Raw genomic sequence first — 24,547 nt, forward strand, 5'->3', positions numbered from 1 at the left:
GTCATTGTTATGGTTCATAGGTACCACAATTAGGTAGAAATCATGTTTGCTCCGCTCCCTTGGAAGCTTCCATGGCACCTTCTAGTACCATAAAAGTTGGTCTTCAGAGAAGCAACTTTCAGGTCATATGCAGCTTGGGTGTTCTGGGCCCTGTATTTGAAGTACATGGTGTCTTTAGCAGTAGGGACTCACTCTTCCACTTCTGGGGATAATCAAGGGCAACCACCTATACAAAATGTTAGTGGTATATTATTATGAATCCTTATGACTTTTCAGACATCCTTTCTATTACTTTACCCTCCTCTCTTCTTTGTCACATGTCCTCCACCTTTCCCTAATTAAAGCCTTCCACTTTCCATTTCTCCATTCAAAACACATGTACCCTATATGCTCCTATTGTGCACCCAGTGTTCCCCCTTTTACTTTCCTGGTTTCTACGGTTATTCCAGACTATATACTCATATCTGAAAACTTGAGCTAGGAACCACAGATTAGAGAGAACATGTGATGTTTGTCTCTAGGTCTGGGTTTTGCCTGCAAAGTTCATGATTTCATTTTTCTCTGTGGCTGAATAGTATCCCATAGTATGCATGTGCCATATTTTAATTATCCACTGATAATTGAAGGACGTTTAGATTGTTTTGTAGTTTAAATGGGAATGCCCCCAAAGGGCTCATCTATTTGAATGTTTGGTCCATATTTGGTGGAACTATTTTGGAAGGATTAAGAGGTGAGGCCTTGTTGGAAGATTTGAAAAGCCCATGACAGGTTCAATACCACCCATCTCTCTCTAACATACAGACCAGGATATACACTCTTAGCTACTGCTACAGTGTAATGCCTGTCTATCTGCTGTCATGCTATCTGCTGCATGTCCCTATCATAGTGATCATGGATTTACAAACACTAAGCAAGCTCCCAATTAAATGCTTTCTTTTATATACTGCCTCAGTCATGGTGTCTCTTTGGACAGGTTGTTTCCATTTCCCAGTCATTGTGAATAGGGCAGCCAGGAACATGGCTGAGCATCTGTGGAATAGAATATGGAGACCATTGGGTATTTGCTGAGGACTGGTAAAGCTGAGTCATATGGTAGATTTATTCTTAGTCTTTTGAGGGTTCTCCACACTTTCCAGACTGTTTGAAATAGTTTTATGAGGTCCCATCTGCCAATTATTGGCCTCAAATCCTGGGTAAATGGGGTCTTATTCAGAAAGTCCTTCCCTACACCTATATCATCAATAGCACTGCCTGTGTTCTCTTCCAGCAGTCTCAGTGCTTGAGGACCCATACTTATGTCTTTGGTCCATTTGGTGTTAGTTTCCATGCAAGGCGATAGGTATAGGTCTAATTTCATTCTTCTCCAAGTGGTTATCTGGGTTTTCCAGTTCCATTTGTTGATGGCGCTGTCTTTTCTCCAGTATATATTTTGGCATGTTTGTTAAATACTAGCAGGTTATAGTTACATGTACTCTAGTTTGATTTTGTTCTATCAACATGTACTTTTTGTACTGGAGCCATATTGCTTTTACTACTTTGGCTCTGTGGTATATTTTGAGGTCTGAAATGGTCATTTCTATGGCTCTGCTCTTTTTCTACAGGCTCATTTTGGTTATACTGGGGTCTTTAATTCATAGGAATTTTAGAAAATAGATTTATACCTATTTCTATGACAAACTAAATGGGGATTTTTGACTGGGATGACATTGAATCTATAGATGGGTTTTGGTAGAATAATCATTTTTACAGTATTAATTCTATCAATGCATGACCATAGGTTGTCTTTCCATTTTTTTTTCTAGTATTTTTCTCTATCTCTTTGTTCAGAGATTTAAAGTTTTCATTGTAGAAGTCTATCACCCACCCACCCCCGGGTTAGGTCAACCCTGGCTATCCTACATGAATTCTTAAGGATGGTTTTATGGAAGTTTTTATTGTTTATAACTGAAGCACACTCATCGTAACTGGTAATCAAAAGGGGCACAGAGGAGTGTGTGTAGTTCAGGCACTTGAAACTGGAACTCACAGCGCATCCTTCCCCTGAGAAGTCTAGCTGCTCTCATGGTCTTCACAGCTTTGCCTTTCTGGACAAGAAGTTTCTGAGTGCATCCTTCCACTCCTCTGACATCAGCCTTTCCTGGCCCAAAGCACATTCTTCAGCATTAACAGTGTATAGCTTTTGTCTCTCGTGGTTTCTGATTAACTCTTTGAAAACTCTCATTCCCTGATGAAACAGAACCAACAACAATGTTAAAAATTATTCAAACAGGAATGATATTGCACTATTCCTTTTTGTTTTTGAGGCAGGGTCTCACTATGTGACCTTGGCCAGTCTGAAACACACTGTGTAGACTAGACTGGCCCCAAACTCATAGAGATACACCTTCCTCTCTTTGGTAAGTGTTGGGCTTAAAGGTGTACATGTCTATTCCTGGCAAATTGTGTTTTTAATTTTTATTTGTGTGTATGAGTGTTTTGTCTGCTCATGTGTCTGTGTGCTATGTGCATGCGGTGCCTACAGAGGCCAGAAGAGAAATGGATCTGGAGTTACAGATGGTGAACTACTATGTATATGCTAGAAATTAAGTATGGTTCTCTGGAACAGCAGCTGGTGCTCTCGGCTGCTGAGCCATCTGTCCAGCTCTCAAGATAGATTACTATTGACTTCCTCTGCTTTAACAAACTGATCCTATTAAATCCTTCTGAACCATGTGTAATGGGACACACTGCTTCCCAACCCCGAGTATGTAGAGATCACTAACAGTGAGTGTGAGGCAGGCCGGCTCACTGCACATCTCTAAACAGCCCTATGTGGAAAGCTTCTGGTTCCAGGATCACTCACTCAACAGCAGAAATGTAAGAACGATAGGCCACTAGCTGCTACTTACACAAACAGAACTGCTGTAGAGAGAGGATCTCTTAAATATACTCAACCTCTTCACCTCCCACCTGAATTCCAAAGTAAAAGAACTGGGTGTCTATTGGCACCCCCCTGGGATTATTCCCCTTTGCCTTTTAGCACAGAAATGAAATACCTATCTGGTGAGTTCTTTTAAAAAAAATCAAATTCCCAACATAATAGTAATTTTAGACCCCAAATCTAGACGCCTTTAAGCCAACTAGAGATATGTCTTATCTTTTTTATCTTTGTGTCCCCCTGAGGCACATTTTCCCCTTTGGAAATCGTTTTCCTGGTTCCCCAAAATAAAACCCCAATACTAACGTTTGGTGAAAGCTTCGCATATGTTTTCAGCCTGGTCCAGACTTCTGTCTCAAAAGTGCTTTCAGGGAAAACTTCAGTGACAAGGCCTTGAGCCCAAGCCTCTCTTGCTGTGAGTTTCTTCCCAAAGAGAAGCATCTCAGCTGCCTGCAAGGCAAAGCAAGATGGGACTCTAGCTTCATAAAGCAAGGCTTCGGTTGACTCCAAAACAGCCAGCTTTTGGGAGACACAGATGTCCTCATGGCTCCTGGGTTGCTTGTCTTTTCCAAGAATGGGGAAGTTGATGGCCTCATTGGACAAGGGTCTGCAAACAGCTGAGACCATAACTGTTTTTGCTTCTTGAGAGGCCAGAAGGGAAGTGGCAAGAAGGGAAGCCTATGGCAGACATGACATGTTGGGAGTGATGCCCTTGAAACCCTCCATTGTTGATGTTAGAATTAAGTATGACTAGGTTCATGGAAAATCCCCAGCCAGCTGCAGAAGACTAATACAAATCTAGTGGTCAAGAAAAAAATAATAATATGATAAAGACATCCTGCTGACTAATAGATATGACAAACCTGTAACTTTTCTGACAACCTGTCAACATCAGCCTACTCCCTGACCACACGAATATTGTGTCCTTGGTCTGCGTAAATGTTTCTCACTTCCCCCCTCCCTCTGTTACCCGTGTTATGGTATAAATTCAGCCTTGGGGAAAAATAAAGTTGTCGCCTTGATCAGACTCTTGTCTTGGCGTCCTTCTTTGTGTCCCTTGTCCCCCATTCTCTTCCAGACACCCCTGGACCCTTTGCTTACAAATGGCGCCCAACGTGGGGCTGTTTGGAGGTCTCCTGGAGGAGAACATCGTCCCCTGTGAATAGACAGGCCTGTCTTCCTTGTTTGTCGGAGCCTTTGCTCCCCCTCAGAGCCTTTGCTCCCCCGCTTCTGGCAACCATGGACCACCCGACCTTGGTTCAGAGGCTTGGTGTGTGTTTCTCCCCGAAGGACGCAGATCTCAGTGGTAAGTGATGGGACAAGCATTCTACAGTCACCTTTTGTGACAGGACTCAGGGAGTCACTCAGGATGTAAAGAATAGGGTTAAAACATTTTTTAAAAATTTAAAAAAATTCTTAGATTTTGTATGAAATATTTGTTCATAGTTCCCCCAGGAGGGGACAATTGACACAAAGGATAGTGCAGAGTTAGTGATTGTTTAATGGATTGACTAACCTTGTTGCTGAAATTTGCCCTTTGTAATGAATAAAAATTGTGTGCTTTTTGGGTTCAAGGTTGCCTTTCCCTGCATGGATGAGCAACCCCACATACGTGGATTAAAAACCTTATATCCTCATGCTATTGCAGCAGTCACTTTGTCAATCTGTGCTCTGTGGGTGGCACTCCTGAGGTAAGGCTACTATTGAGTCTTAAAACATTTTGGCGCACCTGCCAGGAATTGCGCTCCCCACAGACCACAATTGGTGAAGAGATTGGAGGTAAGCTCGAGCAAATCTGTGTTTTGTGTTCTGTGTTACTTTCTGTTTTGTCTCTGTGTCATGTCTTGTCTTTGTTTCATGTTGTCTTGTGTTGTCCGTGTCCGCTGTCTGGAGGATTTGAGTCACTTCAGAGAGGGTTTAGAGTCCCTTAGGTGGTCGATATGGGTCCTATGAGGGGCTTATGGCTGTGACAGGCAGACATGCTAGTTGTCACAGGCTACAGGACCTAATGGATGCTCTAGGAGGAGAAAGGAATCTAGAGGACATTCTGGAATTCCGTTGAGAGGTGGGATCAGACAGTCTGCCTCATCCCAGAAGCAGCTAAGGTTAAGCTGCAGTTTGGGTCAGGTACTGAAGGTATCAGGCATCTGTGGAAATCGCTTATAGGACACCTTGTCTTGGTCTTGTTTGTCTAGTTTGTTTTCTGTGGTATTGTTGAGTGTCTTTTGGGCTTTTGTTTTGTTTTTAGACTTGGACTGACGATTGTGTTTGAAATCATGGAACTGTTTGTTTTGTTTGTCAGAGAGTTTTACTTGGTCCTCTTGGTGCTTAACTTGGAAATAATTTGCTTGAGAGAAATCGTTTTCTGCTAGGGAGTTTGTCTTTCTCTCTTGAGCCTCCTCCCCAAGGAGAGATGCCCCTCCTTTTGAACTCCTTGCCCTGAGGAAAAAAAAATTCCAGTTGCTGCCTTCAGTGGCCAGACCTTCAACACTTGCTCACAAAAGAAGAGAGTTCATTAAGAGAAGTTCTTTAAGGGAGCCTGCCTTATCTGCTGGCCCTATTCCAGGAGAGGCGTCAGTCTCCAACATTAAGTAACCTTCCCCGTTAGTCATCATTGACATAGAGAGTGCCTCTGATCCTATCCCTGCAGCAGTCAGTTCCTGCCCCTGTGGTCAAAATGCCCAGGTTGGGGGGCAGGGGAGCCCCTAAAGTAGTTTCAGAAAGAGTCTGCAGGAGACTTCAAGGAACTTTGTTTTGCCAGACAGAACAGGCTTTACTCTAGGATGATAAGAGGAGAAAGTCTTGGCACCGGCTCTTCACTTACTCCAACTGGAGGCTGTGGCCAAGGTCAGGATAAATATTTTCTTTTCCATGGCCCTCTAACCCAATGAGACAGTTTGATAAAGGGCTGCTACTGAGGTCCTGAAAGTCCCACGTGAACCGGTTACAATTCTTATGTCAGCCACTTGGCATCTAGATGCTTGTTAGTAACTGTTACAGGTCTGCTTTACCACCAAGGAAAGACAGAATCCTACTAGAGGCCAGAAAGAATGTTCCAGACATGGATGGAAGACCCTCACTCCTGACTGTTGATTTCAATACCCCTGAAGGTAGGCAGTGCTCCAGGTCTACCGCCAGGTTCCAAGGGTGGGTCTCCGAGGGGCTAACAAATGCCCCACCAATCTGGCTAAGATAAAGAAAAGATATAAAGAGAAAGTTACAGAAACTTAAGATAAGTTGCTGAGAGAGTTAGTGTAAGTTGCAGAGAAAATAAAGTTGAAGTGTGGTTCAGGGTCTGTGCACATAAGTGGACAGCATCTAGTAGCTGTAGAGGAAGATGCAGAAGATAGCATAACAGAGAGACTGAGGAAGAGAAAGAGGAAAGAAGGCAAAAAGAGCAGGAAGCTAGGGAAGAAAAGAGACAAAAAGAAGAGGAAGCTACAGAGCTAAAGAGAGCTAAAAGACAGGACAGGTAGAGAGAATAAATAAAATCCTAAAAGAGACCCTGACCAAATTGACCATGGAGACTGGCACAGACTGGGTGGCACTCCTTCCTTCTTGCTCTCTTCAGAGCAAGAAATGCCCCTTCCAGATTCAGCCTTACCCACACCCCCGAAGAGACTACAGAGTTCAGGGCAGGTGAAAAAGATAAATAGAACTCTAAAAGAGACCTTGACAAAATTGGCCTTAGAGACCGGCGGGGGAGACTGGACTGTCGTCCTTCCTTCCTGACCTTTTTGGCCTCTCTTGAGAGGCAGAGCCACCGAGCTGACACTGAAGGGAGGTACTCCTTAAGAGAGAATCTAAGTCCAGAGAGACAGCCAGTAACAGACCGGCTGTCCCTCTGCTTGCCTTTCTGTTTCACAGGCACAAAGCTTGCATTTATTTTACAATGGCCTTTTCGTCCCAAGAAAGCTTCCTCATTTAGCTGTGTGACTGAATGCTATTTGTCACCTGATCTGGTTGTTCTACCAGTTCTCACCAGGCCACCCCCTAGCTTTCTTGCCTGGGCCCCTTTCCTCTGTTCTTAAGAATTTTATCACCTAATACGCTGTGTTGTTTTGACTTATATCTCCCATCCTACTAATATACATGTCCCAGATTCCTGTTGTGAAGGTTCTAATTCTAAAACAAGGGGATGGTGCATCCCCCTAAATATTAAATTTACCTCCGAGGTTTGAAACCTGGATTGGACACGTGGATATACTTGGGGTCTTAGAATGTTTCAATCAGGTGCTGATACAGGGATTATATTTACCATAAAATTGTTAAAAGAACCTGGACACTCCTACTCCCCCACTTCTGGGCACTGATCCAAAGAAGGAGCCCAGGGAGGCACTGAACACGGCACAGGGCACACACGCGACTTCATCTACAGCCTGCACTCCACCGAGAGGAGCTGCTTGCTCAAAGAACTGCACCGATTCGAGTCCACTGCCGTCGCACAAGAAGAACTGGAAGCTCTGCCACCCACTTCAGGACAGCTGAGATATGTATTTATTCTTCTACAATGTGATACCTTTTGTAGGGTTTGGCTTTTTGGATAAAACAATTATGATTGTTACATGAAACAAAATTGAATTGTCTATTGGAATTATTTTGGGAATTTCAACAATGTCAATCAACATGTTATTTTTCCTTCTATGTTTCAACATATTATTTAACTTTCAGTCATTGATACTGTACTGTACTGAGTTGGGGTTTGCTTATTTCTTACATAACATGCACGGGATACCTATGTATGTCTTTATTTTTTTCCTGATGGTTATAACTCAGTGCTGAGGTTTCTCCAAATTATTTAAGATGTTTAATATCAGTTAAAATTGTAATTCTCTGCCTGGTGGCATCCCTTCTGTGATATTTCATGGTAAATATTTATAATCATATAAATTCATTCAATTTTAAACTTCCATGTCTATCAAATATGAAGCAGTATTTTAAGTGTATCTATTTTAATTTTGACTCACACTGTCTTTAGGAGTCAGAGGTTAATCAAAAAGAACAATTGTCTGGCCCCCCTTTTATGTAAACTGTATATGCGAACAAGTGTACTTATTTCTGGTTGGCTTTTTACCTTTAATTTCTCAATTTTGAGTAATCACTGTGAATTCTGGTTTGTGAGAGAAAGGCAGTGCTTGGATATTTTCTGTGTCTTAGAATATGGTTAAAGAAAGCATGAAACAAGTCAGAGAAGGCTTAGAAAAGAGAAAATGAGAAAGAAAAAGCTGAGAACTGATATCAAAATTGGTCTCTGTTGGACCCCCTAGTAGGCCTTCTTTTGCTTATATCTTTTGGCCCTTGGACATTTAATCATTTAACCAGCTTTATTAAGCAACGGGTAGATAATATAGCAGCAAAACCTATTCAGGTATATTATCACAGGCTGGCTATGGAGGATGCTTTGATGATGGCCAAGCTCACCTACACATCTCCTCCCTGCTCAGGCAAGGACATTTTTGTTCTTAAGCCAAATGAGGGCAACATTCTTTTCTGCCTGCTGTCCTGATGCCTTTGCTGAAAAATCAACGAATTGTCACCCCTGCGTGCTGAGCCGGACAGTCAATTATGGGTAAGAGAGTGATATATTCACGAATAAAGGGCCTAAGACAGGAGGGCCACCATTAGCTGCTGTCTTATCCCATGACAGACCCTGGCCACAAGATTCTCTTGGCCATGTGACAAATATCACTCCAACCTAAGACAGACGCAGTTCCCGAGGGGCTCATTCCAGGACAGCACGGCCATTTGGCCACCTTTTCATTTGACTATAAGGAAGGGGGAGATGCTGGGAGCGATGCCCTTGAAGCCCTCCATTGTTGATGTTAGAATTAAGTATGACTAGGTTCATAGAAAATCCCCAGCCAGCTGCAGTAGACTAATACAAATCTGGTGGTCAAGAAAAATAATTATATGATAAAGACATCCTGCTGACTAATAGATATGACAAACCTGTGACTTTTCTGACAACCTGTCAACATCAGCCTACTCCCTGACCACACGAATATTGTGTCCTTGGCCTGCGTCAATGTTTCTCACTTCCCCCCTCCCTCTGTTACCCATGTTACGGTATAAATTCAGCCTTGGGGAAAAATAAAATTGTCGCCTTGATCAGACTCTTGTCTTGGCGTCCTTCTTGGACGTCCCTTGTCCCTTGTCCCCCATTCTCTTCCAGGCACCCCTGGACCCTTCGCTTACAATGATGGGAACCCCTAGTAGCTATGGTTTTCTGTTTGTACTGTAAATGATAACAAGGTGGGGTAGGATGGAGGTGTGAAGAAAAATTATGGCCACAGGGTTAATTTGGAAACATTCAAAAGTGTCTTGTCTGGTTGGCTGTTCTAGTGTTGAGCTCTAAGCATGTGAATGAAGAGATACAGGGGGTGGCTTATATCACAGTTTTTATAGAAATATAAACACTGAGGCCGATGGGCAAATGTCCTCTTTACAGTTGCAATTTCTCTTTTAGAAATGTAAACACATTCCAAGGTCTTATGTTGTTACCTGTGCTTCCAGCTATCAGTCACCAGCTGGCCAGACACTGCCCCTACATTAGGAATCGCAGAGAATGTCCTAACCCTTCCCTTATCTCAGATTGCCCCTTAGCCTGGTTCCTCCTTGTCACAGGACAAGTAGTCATCCTTAAAGCTTTGCCCTAGGGAAAGAAGACAGAATATAGGATTGCCTCAGCAACACCTACATTTTAAGTTTTTTTTTAAGTTACCTTTGCTGAGCCCATCATCTTCGGAAATGTGTAAGAGGAGCAGGCCTCCGGGTTCTGGCCGAGGTGAATGAATGGAGTATGAAATGTTGCCTAGTTGGGATGGGGGAAGAAAAGGAAATCACTTGAGTAATTATTTTATTTTAACTTTACAGTTTGTACACACACACACACACACACACACACACACACACACACGTAGCCTAGAATTTCACCATTCCTACCGTAGCCTCTCAAGTCCTAGAATTAGTAGGGATATATTACTATGCCCATCTCACTGTTCTTTTCTTTCTCCTTCCTTTCATTTTTATTTTATGTGCACGGCTATTTTGCCTGCATGCACTTCAGTGCACCGCATATATGCAGTACCATGGAGGCCCTAAGAAGGCATCAGATCCCCTGTGACTGGAGTCAGATAGATATGTGAACACTCAGAGCTGAACCCAGATCCTAGAGGAGCAGCCCGTGCTCTTATCTGTGGTAGTTCACTAGCGTGAATGGATGAAGATATTTAAACTAATAAGTGTTATTCTGCATACACACAACTCCTTTATCGTGCTTTATCAATGTATGTTTACAAAGAGAAAACTGTACCATCATCACCAGACCCATTATCTTCTAACTGGAAAGTTCCCTTATGGCTTCTGGGAACAATCCTTTCTATCTATTGGCCACACGCACCACTATCTTCTCTCTATTCCTGCTATTTCGCCCTGTTCTAGAACATTACATTCATGGAATTCCATATCCAACAGGCCTCTGTTCCTTGCTCCTGTCACTTAGCTTTGGGCCCCACCCATGCACTGCTGGGTACTGGTAGCCTCTTTGTTGTTTCTGATCCTGTTGCTGTGTGGTTCTATTGTCATTTCCTCCTCTACATGCACTGTTTCCACTTTTGGGGCTACTATTGGTCACGAGCCATAGAATTGCTTGATATAATACATACAATTAGCACTAGTTAATAATACCCCAGTGAGGAATTTTTAGGCAGTAAGCCACTGCAAAGTGTTTTCGATAAGACAATAAAGTTATAAATGATAGTTTAATGTTTTTACAAAAATCTTCTTTAGTATTTCTTTTCCACAGGAAAGCAGTAGTTGAGATACAAGCTATGTTGTTTAATAAGTTGTTTTTAGTTACGTAAATACTTGTGTACATTTAAATATAAAAAGTTATCTTGAAGGCGGTTTTAACTTTTTCGAAGATTGCAAACTTCTTGTAGGCCTACAGGAGTTCAGTTTGTACCACTAAACTATTTTTTGCAGACCATTTAAAACTAAAACTTTCGCTTTGTTTGACTTACAAAGACTGCAGGTTTCCCTTTTTCTTTTTAAGTTTAAATTTTCATATGCTGTCAAATGGAATAAAGTTTATATCTGGGGAAAAAATACCCCAGTGAAGCTGTAAAACAAATCTTTTTTCAATTGAGTCAAAAAAGTAGTTGTGAATACTTCTGTTCAGGTATCCTATGGAATGCACACTTTCAAGTCTCATGGGTCTACCTTGGAGTGGAACCACTGGCTGTGAGAAAAGTGTGTGCTTCTCTTAAAGAGGTTGCTGACCTCTTGCCCACCGTGACTGCCATGGACAACCCACACTGAGGTAGTAGAGCCCATGTCTTTGTCCAGCTTAGTAGCCTAATCACACCACTATGTACATGGTGGTGCCACATCTTTTCAGTTTACATAACCTTTATGATATTGATATGATATCATTATGACTGACGATGTTGAGAATATTTTTTGTACAGTGAACAACCATGGGAATAGCATCTTTAGTGAAACATGATAACTTGTTTGTCACTATTTTAAAGTTAAACTATTTGCTTTTTTTTTTGAATTGTAAGAATTCCTTATAGACACAGGTTACAAGTAAGCATCATGGAAAGAATTTCTACTCTCTGTGGCTTATATTTCCCTTTAAATAAAAAATAATGTTTGGATGAAGGGTCTTGCTGGGCAGCACAGGCTGGCCTAAGTGTTAGAGCAGTGCTCTTGCTTCAGTCTCCCACAAGAGTGCTAGGGTTACAGGCATGAGATGTCATACCCCGATGGCTTTTTTTCCTGTGTGGGGAGTGGTAGAGGTGAAGAAGGGTGAAGAGTGTCTCATGTAGGGTGGTCTTGAACTTGCTATAAGGCCAAAGATAACCAACTCCTTTTCTACTTCCTAAGTAGTAGGATTGCTCTCATATACCATTACAGCCAGCATCTACATCCAATTCAAACTTATTAAACTTTTCTGTCTGTCTGTTGGTCTGTCTATTCATCCATCTATTCATCCATCCATCCACCCACCACCCATCCATCTATCAATTTATCTATTTATTGTATGCTCTGTATATGTGTATGTGGTGTGTGTGTGTGTCTGTCTGTGTGTGTCTGTGTGTCTGTGTGTCTGTGTGTGAAGGTTAGAAGACAGAGTAGGTTCTCTCCTTCCACCATGTGGGTCCCAGGCTTTAAACCTGGGCCATGACACAAGGTAACACATTTCCCATGGCTTGATGAGCTGTCTTCCCTGCGCCTTAGAGAAGCAGGCTATTTTTAATGTTCTCTCTCAGGGTTTAAAGAGCCAGCATGTTTCACTCCTTGTGTGCCTTCTCTCCTCACTGCCCATTTTTACACTGGATTCTTAACTGATTGCTTTATGGATATACTTTAATATTTTGGAATGATGAGCTTTCTGTTGGTGAATTGAAAAATTGTTTTCTTAACCTTCCATTTGTCTCCATTTTGCCCTAGTGGTCTCCTGCCTTCTTCAGACCCACAGTCAGTTTCAGTATTGGGATTGAGATGATAAGCACATTCATTTTTTTATACTTAAGAAAACATTTTTTTTTCAGTGAGACAGGGTCTTACTCTATAGCCCAGACCAGCTGGCCTCAAATGCATAACAACCTTCCTGCCTCAACTTTCGAAGTGTTGGGATTACAGGTATAAGCCAACACATGCTTCTTTTTTATGAATAAGAAATATTTTAAAAGACAATTACTGATATAAGTAGACAAATGCTTTCATTTCTGACAGTAAGACACAGTATTTAATGCATATTTGTGAGAATATATAAATAGCATGCAAATAAAAACGTAAAATACTCTCATTAATGTCACTTTTCTTTTCACACCAGAAAACTTGGCCAACAAGATATCCTTCAAAAATACACGCAGAAAAAAAAAGAAAAGCATCCATAGCTAAGGAGCCATAAACAGGTACATAGAAACCTATGTAATGTTTATTTGCAGAGATAGAATGGTGGCTGCAGTTAAGGGCGGAGGCTCTAACAACAGACTGGTTAAAGGCTGTGGGGTAGTTCCTTACCCTTCCTGTGACAGGTTCTTCTATCTGTAAACCTAGAATGACCTCATAGGGCTGCTGTGCATTGTATAAAATGTGCATATGTGTAATGTGTATTATTAACAGAGTATCCACACACGGTGAGCATGCAAACACCTATTGAGCACATTTAAAACTCACACAGAAGCGGTTCATTTGCTGGCAGAGAAGCTACTAGCATGTTTAGCCCTAGCTGTATTTAAGACCAGTATCCATCACAGACAGACAGCATGGTGACGGGTACCTTAATAGGGTTGGATGTGAGCCCCTTGTTCACTACAGTGTTTGTTTATGAGGTCAGTAAAAACCTAGGGAATCTCTTCAGTGGTTGACCAGGAACCTTTACCACCTTCTAAGGAGAAGGCTCCAGAAAAACCTGGGGCTACTGGCCTATAAGTCTGGGATCAGTGATCTAGACTAAAGTGCTAAAGCAATTATCATCACATCTATGTTTACAATAACACAAATCAGAAAGAGCCTCAGTTTCAGGAGTCAGGGACCAGTGAGATTTAAGTGATGGGGAGCAAATGCTAGCTAGCACTGGTTTATATCTGAGTGGTTCCCCCCCCAATAATAAATTTCACAGTGTGTATTTAAGGTTAAACCACATGCTACTATGAGATACATATAAGCAAACAGCCACTTTAATGGAACCAGATACCTCACATTGTCACAACCCAGACATGGACAGCCATAATCTATTAATTTGGCAAACTTACTAGACATAGTCCACTAATATTGAATATAATCCTCAGGCTGAATATTAGATTCTCTGGCCTTATGTATCTACTATCTCGCCCCTCAGTCACATCGCTATCAACTAACAATGTTTCCTTTCTTCTGTCCTCGCTCCCTGCCTCCCTCTCCTTCTGTCCTTCCTTCCCTTCCTTTCTCTCTCTGATGTTGCTGAGGACACAATTCAGAGCCTTATATTAGTTAAACTCTCCACTATTGATCAAAACCCTACTCTCAAGTTTTTAAACTTAAATCTTTTTCTTTGTATTTTGCCTATGTTCAAAAACATTTTACTTTTGGCCATCACAGAGAAAGACTATAGCAAGACCAAAAATTAAAATATTAAATACAATGGTGAACATGGTTCTGAGCTGGGTTGTGGACTCAAGACTGCTCCAGGCTTTCATTTTCTAATCTGCAATGGAGGGGTAGAAGTAAATGGACACAGTCTCTTTTCATTTTAGAAGCCTAAATACTAGGCTCTGTGAACCAGGAAATGAGGATCAGGCAACCTGTACAGAGGTTAGTTCTTCTCACACACGCTTTCAGTCACGTGGAGGTAGTATGAAAAATAAAGATTGAATAAATACTAAACTCTGATCAAAAGACAGAGCTACCAGAATTGAGGCAATATTTAAAAAACTACAAGTGTAATAATACAAGAAAATCAATGAAAAAGGACCAACATCTGTCAAGTCAGACTAATTCTTTAAGAACTATCTAAACTACTGCACCCACCACTGTCTAAACCACGGCACCCACCACTGTCTAAACCACGGCACCCACCACTGTCTAAACTACTGCACCCACCACTGTCTCGCTCTGCTTTCTGTTGCTGTGACGAAACACTGACCAAAAGCAACAGGAGAGAGAGGGGTTTATTTGGGTTACAGCTTACAGTCCATCACTGAGGGAAGCCACAGCAGGAACACAAGCAGAAGCAGAGGCGGGAAGCAGGGAGGAACAGTGCTTACTGGTCTGCTCAGCCTGCTTTCTTATACAACCCAGGACCACTTGGCCAGTGATGGCTTGGCCCATAGTGGGCTGGGCCCTCCCACATCAATCATTTACCAAGGAAATGCCCCCACAAACATGCCCATGGACCAATCTGAAGAAGGAAAAACTTCCTCAATTGAGGTTCCCTCTTAACAAGTAACTGTAGTTTGTGTCAAGTTGACAAAAACCAACTAACCAGCACACAACCGTTAGTCCCCTGTAATATACTTAGTGAGAGCCACAGTCAGGACACTGATTGACCTATGTCTGTGGAAGGAGACTTACCCTGTCCGATGCATAGACGGCATCAAATAGTCCCAGAAGGGTGACAGAGATTCCCACAGCTGGGCCATTTACTACTGCAACCAGAGGCTTGGGAAAGTCTATAAAAGTGTTTACAAATTCCCTAAAGAAATGGAAATAGAAAATCATTAAACATACCAAAGTGGTACCACTAACTATAGAAATGTATAGATGTGATATCACTTTATAGAGTCGCCTCTCCAGATTGGTTGAGGATCCCTATAAACTGCACCTAAGGGAATATCAGGCCATGACTCCACGCTCTGGGCTGTGAGTTCAAGACTGTCGTCCAGCTGTGACCAAGGGGGTCAGGTAGGATGACTGAGTGCATGACCCCACCTTCCAGCACAGGGAGACCGAGAGACTCAGAGGACAGGGAAGCTGAAGCCTCAGGCCTCCTTCGACAACTTCCAAGACTACTCCCAGTATGCTGCCAGCGTTCACTGGCACTGTCTGCACTGCTGTTCACACCACGCATGCGTGAGAACTCACACTCCCGCTGCTCTTTCTCACTTTCCAGTCAATCCCATGGAGAGGGCAGGATGAAGAGAGGAAGCTGATGGGGAATCACAATGCAGTGTGTCAGCAGATGAGTGGGCATTGTACTGATGTGTCAAGAGTGAGCTCTCTTAAGGAGGCTGAGGAGATGACTCATCATTTACAACACCTGTCAATCAAGTAGGAGGACTGGAGTGAAGTTTGGAGCCCAAGAACCCAAATAAATTCTGGGTGGGTGTGGAGGCCTGCTTGTCCTTCTGGCCTCAGAAGGTGAAGATAGGAACCTAGAGCAAACCAGCTACAAGACCAGTCATACAAGTGATGTTGGCATTTGAATGAGACAGGTCTCAATAAATAAAGTGCAAAAGCAATAAGAGATTATTGTCTACCCAAGACCTGACACACACACATTCACCTACACACACACACACACATACACACACACATACACACACACATACACACACACACACACACACCTAGGTTTACACACATGCAAAACAACACATAGGAAAATGGAGAAAAAAAAAAAAGAATGAACACCTTGGGATCTGACTTTGTCACTCTTACCTCAATAGTGCAGTACACATTATGACCTTGTCCTGTATTTCACCGGCAAGATTAATGAAATTTCTTAGATCATTCCCACTGCTGTAGTAGTCACCAACTCCTGCAAACAATACAGTCAACACTTTAATAATCACACACCTTCAGTGGAAGGCTCGATTCCCTCATATAGCAACTCATTCTACAGCCGTTGTGTATCTGCTATGTGCAGGGCTCTGGGCCACCCACTTGAAGAACACTGGCGAGTCTCATTAACACACCTGGGACTATCGAGATGTGGATGTTAAAGAACGTAAGTAACTGGACACGGTGTGACTACATACAGAGATGGGATGGGGCTGGTCTATCAGGGTTTTAGGACTGAGCTTGCTCAGGAAGGGATGGCAGGTACAGTGGCACTGAGAGCTGAAGAATAGGCAAGGCTGGTAGAAAGGAACCAGTGCTAAGAAGGTTCTGTGACTGAGGTCTCTAGGGAGTACACAGCAGACTGAAAGAAGAGCTCCCAGGGCTGAAGCAGAGAAAGAAGTGAGTACAGGGGGAGCTGCTATAGTTATGACGAGTAGATAGACTGTGAGGGACTGTCTACAGTAAGAACCATTGTCTCTGTGTTAAGAGCCACTTGAAGGTTGTGTTTATTAAAGCCAAGTTTGCCCACCATGAAATGGCTACTTTTTATTGGATATTTTATGTATTTATATTTCAAATATTATCTCCTTTCCCAGTTTTCCCCCCCCCTGGAACCCTCCTATTCCATCCCTCCTCCTCCTGCTTCTATGAGGGTGCTCCTCTACCTACCTACTCACTCCCACCCCACTACCCTGGCATTCCCCTACACTGGAGAATGGAGCTTATACAGGACCAAGGGCCTCTCCTTTCATTGATCCCAGACAATGGAAATGGCTACTACTTATTGAGTTTTATTTTAAGAAGTCGTCTCAAGTAGCCCAGGTTGGTCTCAAATTCCTAATGTCATTGAGGATGACCCTTAGCTCCTTTCCCCAGTTACTGACCACCATATTATCGTCCTGTGTCACCATGCCCATGCTGGGGATCAAATCTGGGGCGTCTTGCACGATAGGCAAGCACTCTAACTCCGGCTACTTCCCTAGCACCATTAAATACTTTTGATAATAGTAGAAACTGGAGTGATAATGCAGCAAAACAAGACACAGTGGTTCCCCCTTATCCTCTGGGGAAACATCCCAAGATGGTTCACAAATCCCTGAGGCACGGGGATTGTACCAGGCTTTAAAGTATGTATTGGGTTTTTTCCTTTCTAATTGATCCTCTCTGTTTTCAGGTTTTACATTTATGGATTCAACCAAGAGAAATCATTTGAGGGCAAACAAACACACCTATACTGAATATTCACAGACATTTTTTCTTGTGACTGTTCACTTCTAAACAATGTAATGAATTCTGACATAGCATCACTCGGTGTTAAGCACTATTAGACTCCCAGAGTGAACTTAAAGTAGATGGAGTGTGTGGGCCTTCTATGCAAATACTACATGAACATACACAGGTAACGTGTGTGTATGTGTGTGTGTGTGTGTGTGTGTGTGTGTGTGTGTGTGTGTGTGTGAAGTCCTCTGTTGATGAGAGTCATGGAACTAATTCTCAGGAGACACTGAGAAAGACTGTACATATATACCTGTGACAAAGTTAAGAAGGTAGGTTGAGTAAGATATTTACAACAACAAACTTTAAAAATAACAATACTATATAAGGTTTATTGAAGACATACTGCTAATTTTCTAGAAACTTCTAGTTATTTCTAGACTGAGGGTGATGGCACATAACTGAAATTCTGGGAGACAAAACCACAGAAAGAAACACTGAGTTAAGAGGGGCTACTGTACTGACACCTCAGAATGTTCCAGACATTTTTTTTTCCCAAGCCCTTCCATCCCAGATGCCCCAGTGAAGTTACTTTTAGACTCTGTCAAGAGAGTAGAACTTGGGTTTACTACCATAAAACTCACATGAGTTGAACCAAACATTTACTCTTATTTTGACGATTTTGTTAAACCTTCTTTTAAAACTCCTCTACATGTTTGTTTCTATCAGGCTGTGATTTCTTTTCATTGTTTAGGAGAATCTATGGATAGACAAAAGCTGCCTTATTCATCCATCTTTGGACAACTGAGTTGTTTTCTGTCCTGACTCTTGTGACAGATACAATAAGCTTGACTATGTCAGTCAAGTCGGGGCATACGATTTATCACAATAAGTATCAAAGAGTACTTGTCTTACATCCATGATATTATGGGACATTTATAAATTAGACCACTGCATACTAGAAAAAACCTTCAAGCGATATTGGTCAGTTCCTTGCATACTAAGAGACTCCCTCAAGCAGAAATTGAGTAAAAAGTTTGAGTATCTTACCTGTGAAAACAGTTATGACAGAGTTATCCGTGCTGGCATTTTTAAGTGCGAGCATAATATCCTTATACATCTACATGAATGAAAAGGCAGATAGAAGAACAATAAAAATGAGATCGACCATCCAGTGGGTGGAGTCACTGTATCAGTCTGAAAGCCTTCTCTCAACACAGCGCTAAACGGTCTTAGAGATTGTGTTTAGATACCAAAACAGAGGCTGCCTGAGAAGATGTTCATTCCCCTGACAATTCCTGGGCGCACATGATGCACAGGTGCTGTGGCAGAAGTACCAAATAACCACTTTGTCCAAAACTGAACAGAAGAGACCCAGTCCTTTCGCTCTGTGGCTGAACAGTTAATGTGTTCCAACAGGGATGGGTAAGGCAAGGGCATGGCCAGCACACGGCTTGCTAGAACTCTTGAGGTTCCCTCCAGCAAGTAAGAGGGAAGGTGGCTGGGAAAACTGTCCCTGGAACAGCATCTCAGCTGTGGCTTCAAGAAAGGGTAAGTGCCCTGTGCAGTCTGGGAAGTGACAACTAATGCCAGAGGCAGGACTCCTGAGACACTGCGAGGGCACAAGGGCACTGTCCACTGAATGTTCTGAAAATCCTGCCATAGTTTTAGTATGTTTTCAAAATTGGTATAGGTTTTACTTTAATAAAATCCAAAGTGGGAACAAGTGAGGAGGAGGGTGGGTGTTTATAAAGATACTGGAAAAGTAAAAGTATGTAAAATGGTGTGACTGTTTCCCTCAAGGCGGGGGATGGAAAATACTTTCTGAGAATCACAGTAAAGGAGACACTGCCACAGTGACTGGTTAGAACCAGGGCCAGGAAAGAGATGGATCAATTTAGATTCTCCTGCTTACCAGATGTAAGAACTTACCAAGTTACTTCTTAACCTGCTGAACTATTTTGCTAAGTAACAGAGACAGGGTCCTCTCTGCCGGAAGGGCTGAAATTCTACAGGTACACAGAAATGATTTGGGGCAAACACAAAGTTCTCAGAATTAAACGCTGTATCAGTTGGAAGGTGTTCAAGCAACTTTACAAGAATCTTAACATTTCAAATTAGCACAGGGTCCCACAATGAGGATGGCAGCTTTTATTCTCCAGTTCAGCTCCAAGCATCTGATAAGTGACCATTATTAAGGAGGAGGGCTCAAGTGATTAACTTAGTATCGGTGCAGTTCAAGGGGAAATTTTAAATTGCCCAATGAAACAGCTCATTCAGACAGGGCTATTATTGCTTTGCTGAAAATGAACTTCCTTCCTCTCCTCCCTTCTCCTCTCCTCCCTCCCTTCCCTCTCCTCCTCCCCTCCCCCTCCTCCCCCTCCCCTGTCCCCCCCCTCCCCTGTCCTCCTCTCCTCTCCTCTCCTCTCCTCCTCCTCTCTTCCCCTTTCCTCTCCTCTCCTCTCCTCTTTTCCCTTCTCCTCGCCTCTCCTCTCCTCCCCCCTCTTCTTTCCTCCCCTCCCCTTCCTTACTTTCCTCTCTTCCCGTCTTCTTCTTTTATAAATTTTTCTCTCCTCCCCCAGCTTCTTGTACAAAATTAGGGTCCACAAGCAAAGGAAAGTGATGTGAAAACACTCTGGGATGGTTTATGCTCCCCTTCGGGGTCCTCAGTGTATCCGCTAGTAATGCCTTTTCCCTGAGACTGATTTAACCGACTCTGCTTCCATTTACAGCAAAGCTTCATTGACTTCTGGATATGTAAAGCCTCCCAGAAATATACACATCCTAAACAGGGCCAAGTTCTGCTGAGTGAAGCCAAATGCTCTAATTATCTTCCACAAAAACAGAAATAATGCTGACATTCTACAGTTCCATGAGTAAAAGAAATAGAAGTAAAGAAAAAGGTGTCCAGTGCCTGGGCAGGAGCATCACCTGGAAGCTTATGGCGTTCTTTTTGGAGGGCCGATTGAACGTGATCGTTGTGATGCCATCTTCAGACGTTACCAGGATGTCCTTAGACTCTTGGGCTTTCCCATCAGCTCCACCCTTTCCCTGGCTCGAGGTTTCAGATGAGGAACTCAAACTGGATTTGAGGTCCACATAGTTCTGCCTGGCAGTTTCCTGAGGAGTAGGTGACAAAGACCTTCAGTTTTCAAAACAAGTAATTTGAGAAGCGTACTATGCTAATAAAAACAGCTATGCAGCCAAAAGCAGTGGCTTTGATTCGATAGAGGAACATCACGACTTCAGTAGCAGTGGGAGAGGTGACCCATATGTGTAATTCCAGTCACTGGGAGGCTGAGGCAAGGTTGTGAGCATAAGCCCAGTCTTGGTGAGAGTAACGAGAAAAAGAACTTCAGAAAACTGTAAAGGCTCCACTGATAGCCATTACTGAGAAACCAAGTCGATTGTGCTCGAGTCAATAACATTAAGTTTACCTTCTGTGCATCCCGCTTGGCTTTATTGTCAAAGTCAAACACACCTGGTTTAGGCATAGTGCAGGGTCCTTCTGTGGCCTGTGGAAAGCACATCAGGGATTAATATGCAATATACAAGAGAAAGCCTTTGAGTGAGTGACTCTGAAAACCCTGAGGTTCAATAATATCGAATTTGTGATCACAGCTTTCATAGGAAGTAAAAAATACTGAGTTAGTTTTCAAAAGTCAAGGGACATTTGGGGAATCCACACTGTGTCTTAAACTCCATGAAGACAAATCAGAAATACACTGGTAAGCTCCTGCTCACTGCTCAATAGGGCTGTAGCTACTGCAGGTAGGGATGGGGTCTTCAGGAATTTCAGGAAATAAAAAGAAAACTAATTTTATTAGAGGGTGGGTGGGGTGAGTATCTTGAGATGAACAAAATGTTCCACTCAGCTACTTTTTATAAATTTTAAACCATTTAAATTTTAAATTGTTTTTTGGAGACAGGGTTTCTCTGTGTAGCCCTGGCTGTCCAACTTGCTGTAGACCTGACAGGCCTGGAACTCAGAGATCCACCTGCCTCTGCCTCTGCCTCTGCTGGGATTAAAAGTGTGGGCCACCAAGGCCTGGCTTGGATGTTGTAATAGAGTTAGTTAACAGAAGACAGAGGAAGCTTTGGAAATCCCAGGTGCTGGAGACACTGACTTCACACAGACAAAGTTGCCCTAAAGGGGGTGACCTGGGATGTCTCAGTGAACCAAGTTCACCATCTTCCCTTTCCCTTCTAACTGCCTCCACTTCTGACATGAATTGCAAGGCTGGAGGGTGCTGGGGAGGGTGTTCTCACCATCGCCTCAGTTCAATAATCCACCAGAAAGATTCATGATAACCCTGCAAGCTGGGGTATTCACAGTTCCAGTTCCTCCCAGGGAAAAGATACAAACTAAGTAAGGCCAGGTCAGAAGCTCACAGGATAGAGCTCAGAGGAAAAGAACTGTGTCTTCTAACATCCTCTTCCCAAGAGTTAGGGACTTACGGAGTTCCTAGATTGATAGGTACATGAATAGTATGTACAGAGACTGGGCCAACAAAGAAGCTCTTTATAGGTTCAATGTCCACTTTTTGCCAGAATTCTCACAGGCAAACTTGCCTAACCTAATACCACCCTGGTCTGGAATCCACTAGACTCTCCATGTATACAAAGGTACACGGCAAGCAGGAGGGCAGTATTTTGGGACAAGTATAGTATACACTGTACACACTCATGACAGGTACCCATGCTAGTCATCTAGTAAGTAATTAAAGATGATACAGGAGTTCAGGGTAGCAGATACACCAAGGACATCTTAAACATCACAACTTTCTCAATATTATAACAGACCTCAAACATTCACAAAAAAAAAGAGATGAGTTACAACAGGCAATTAATTCAATTGAAAACTTATTAAAATTGATAATATGCACTTTGCTTACTTTTTCTTTTGTGCTTATTGCAAGAAATCTAAAACATCCCACACACCACTCAAGCTTTGAATACTTACCATGCATTTCTTAAAGCACACTTTATGATGCAGTCAATGGCACTATTAACAATAACCTCTACACCACTCTTATTTAGCAACTAAATAATAGTGGCTAATACTCAGTCCATATTCAACTTCTCCAGTTGTCCCAAAATACCTTTTCTGTGGATTTATTCTAATCAGAGGGGAATAAAACAAGGAACCAAACATCTGACTGTTAAATCTTTTCCATTTTCTTATTTAGGAGAGATTTTAATATAAAGAGCAAAATAAACGAAAGCCTACATACATGAGTCCCAAAATGGGTCAGTCATGCAAATCAAACATTCAAGCTGCATGTTACGAGCTCAAACATGTATGATATTTCTATGTAAATGAATGCTTTGCCTGTATGTATGTATGTATGTATGTATGTATGTATATCAGGAACACGCCTTGTGACCACAGAGGTCTGTAACTAGGGTTATAGGCAGCTGTGAGTAGGAGTGTGGGTGCTGAAAACCAAACCTGGATCCTCTCAGAGGAGCAGTAAGTCTCTCCAGCCCCCTCCCACCCCTGGACCCCATACACATAAACAATGCCAGATCTCAGGCTTACATAGCTTATACAGTGTGTAGAGTTTTAGCTTCACTTTGCTGCCTGGGTCCTCCATCATTGCATTTTCAAAGTCCTGCTGACTGGCTCTCAGCATTGATCTGCCCAGGTTCCCTGAGCCACTGGGAAACTAACGACTTGCAGAGATTACAAACAGTGTTTGTAGTCTCTATTTGTTCTTAGCCCTTCGTTTCTTCAGCATGATTGCTGATTTGTCCCAAACCCTACAGAGCAAAATGCCATATTATTTATATTTTCTCCTTGCTGTCCCAACAATCTAGCTTCAAATTGATTCCTGAATAAAATCTGTCTACAGATTTTTTCCTCCAAAAGAAGAAGAAGGAGGAGGGGGGGGGGACTATATTTTATTTGAATCTGACAAGGGGCATTCCAAGGAGAAAAGAACGATGTTTTAAAATGTCCTGGGTCTGGCAGTGGTGGATCACACCTTTAATCCTAGCACTTGGGACAGAGAGGCAGGTGGATCTCTGAGTTTGAGGCCAGCCTGGTCTACAGAGCAAACTCTAGGACTCCAGGACCTCAACAAGAGACCTGTCTAGAAAAGCCAAAAACCCAAACCAAAACAAACAAACCCCCAACCAAACAAACAAAAGCTCTCCTGGGACCAAAGGGTATGGTGCTTAAAAACAAACAAACAAACAAAATGTCCTACAAAGGCTCATTTAAAGCAACTTCCCACCGACTGGTACAGATTTATTCAGGAGTGTAGGTTTTGACTTTTGGACCACCTCTCTCAATTTAGCGAACCGGTTGCTTGAAACTCATGCTGGTGATAAAAACGATTGCACATCTGTGGCGCTCTGCTAACTAGCAATTGGTGCTTGGACAAAGTGTCATCTTGGCCTAAGCACTACATCCCCTAGGAAGTTCCAGGTTGCGCCTACAAGCCTGAGTGCTTCAGGCACCCGCGCTCCCTGCTGGTCCAGTCTCGACCAGAGGCCTGAGCACGTCCATTCTTACTCTTCCGGACTTGGTGTAGGACGGACATGCGAGGTCACTCTATAGAGCTCTCTCGCTGGGAACCCCCCCCCCAAAGGAATTTCCTTCTGTTCTGCTAGCCCGGTCAAATGACAGAGCGAGCGGCTCTGTCGACAAACCCCGCTGGCGACTTCAGCCAGGACAGTCGAGGCTGCAAGCTTACCTCGGACACCAGCACCGCACCACTCTTCCAGTCACGGAAGCGAAAGCTAACCCCGAGGACAGTATGAGCCTAGATGCTTAAGAATGGCTGGAATCAGCGGGAGGAACTGGGCAGGGGCAGATCCAGAAGTGAATCCTGGGTGGAACCAAGGACTCCAGGAAGAACTTACTAAGACCAGCCAATGAGGAATGGGTGGGGCTGGGGGCGTGGCCTGAGTTGGGCGTGAGAGGGTTTCTGGAATCCGTACTTGCATAAAGTTGCAGGGGTAGAGAAGGCAAGAGGTAGGACATGTGACTCTGGCCTAAGAAAACAGTGAGCTTTGGGCAGAGAAGGGCGTGTGGGTGCAGAGTGCAGCACCCACTGGTTTCTGGGAACTGAAGTCAAAGAACAAGGTACAGGGGTTTGTTTGCCAAGGTGTTGGGTTTTTGAGGGGCAGGAGGCA

At 43.0% G+C, this 24,547-nt stretch overlaps 2 protein-coding genes across 2 annotated transcripts in view; one reads left to right on the forward strand and one right to left on the reverse strand.

Moving 5' to 3' along the window:
• Window positions 1–16,282, forward strand: part of C14H6orf201 (chromosome 14 C6orf201 homolog) — a 44,788-nt gene extending 28,506 nt beyond the window's left edge. Inside the window, exons 4-5 of the mRNA XM_032884572.1 lie at window positions 12,759–12,840; window positions 16,251–16,282. Coding sequence (XP_032740463.1) covers window positions 12,759–12,836 — 78 coding nt within the window. The 3' untranslated portion in view covers window positions 12,837–12,840; window positions 16,251–16,282. The remainder of the gene's footprint in view (window positions 1–12,758; window positions 12,841–16,250) is intronic.
• Window positions 1,914–24,267, reverse strand: LOC116883435 (enoyl-CoA delta isomerase 3, peroxisomal-like). Its single transcript, XM_032884574.1, has 9 exons — window positions 24,106–24,267; window positions 20,842–20,919; window positions 20,336–20,524; window positions 18,455–18,524; window positions 16,067–16,166; window positions 14,981–15,101; window positions 9,639–9,728; window positions 3,224–3,367; window positions 1,914–2,224 (listed from the first exon to the last, which is right to left on the reverse strand). Exons 2-9 carry the CDS (start codon window positions 20,896–20,898, stop codon window positions 2,069–2,071), a joined length of 927 nt encoding a protein of 308 aa, XP_032740465.1. The 5' UTR covers window positions 20,899–20,919; window positions 24,106–24,267; the 3' UTR covers window positions 1,914–2,068.
• Between the last annotated feature and the right edge of the window lie 280 nt (window positions 24,268–24,547).

Source organism: Rattus rattus, chromosome 14, assembly GCF_011064425.1.
Source record: "Rattus rattus isolate New Zealand chromosome 14, Rrattus_CSIRO_v1, whole genome shotgun sequence".
NCBI lineage: Eukaryota > Metazoa > Chordata > Mammalia > Rodentia > Muridae > Rattus > Rattus rattus.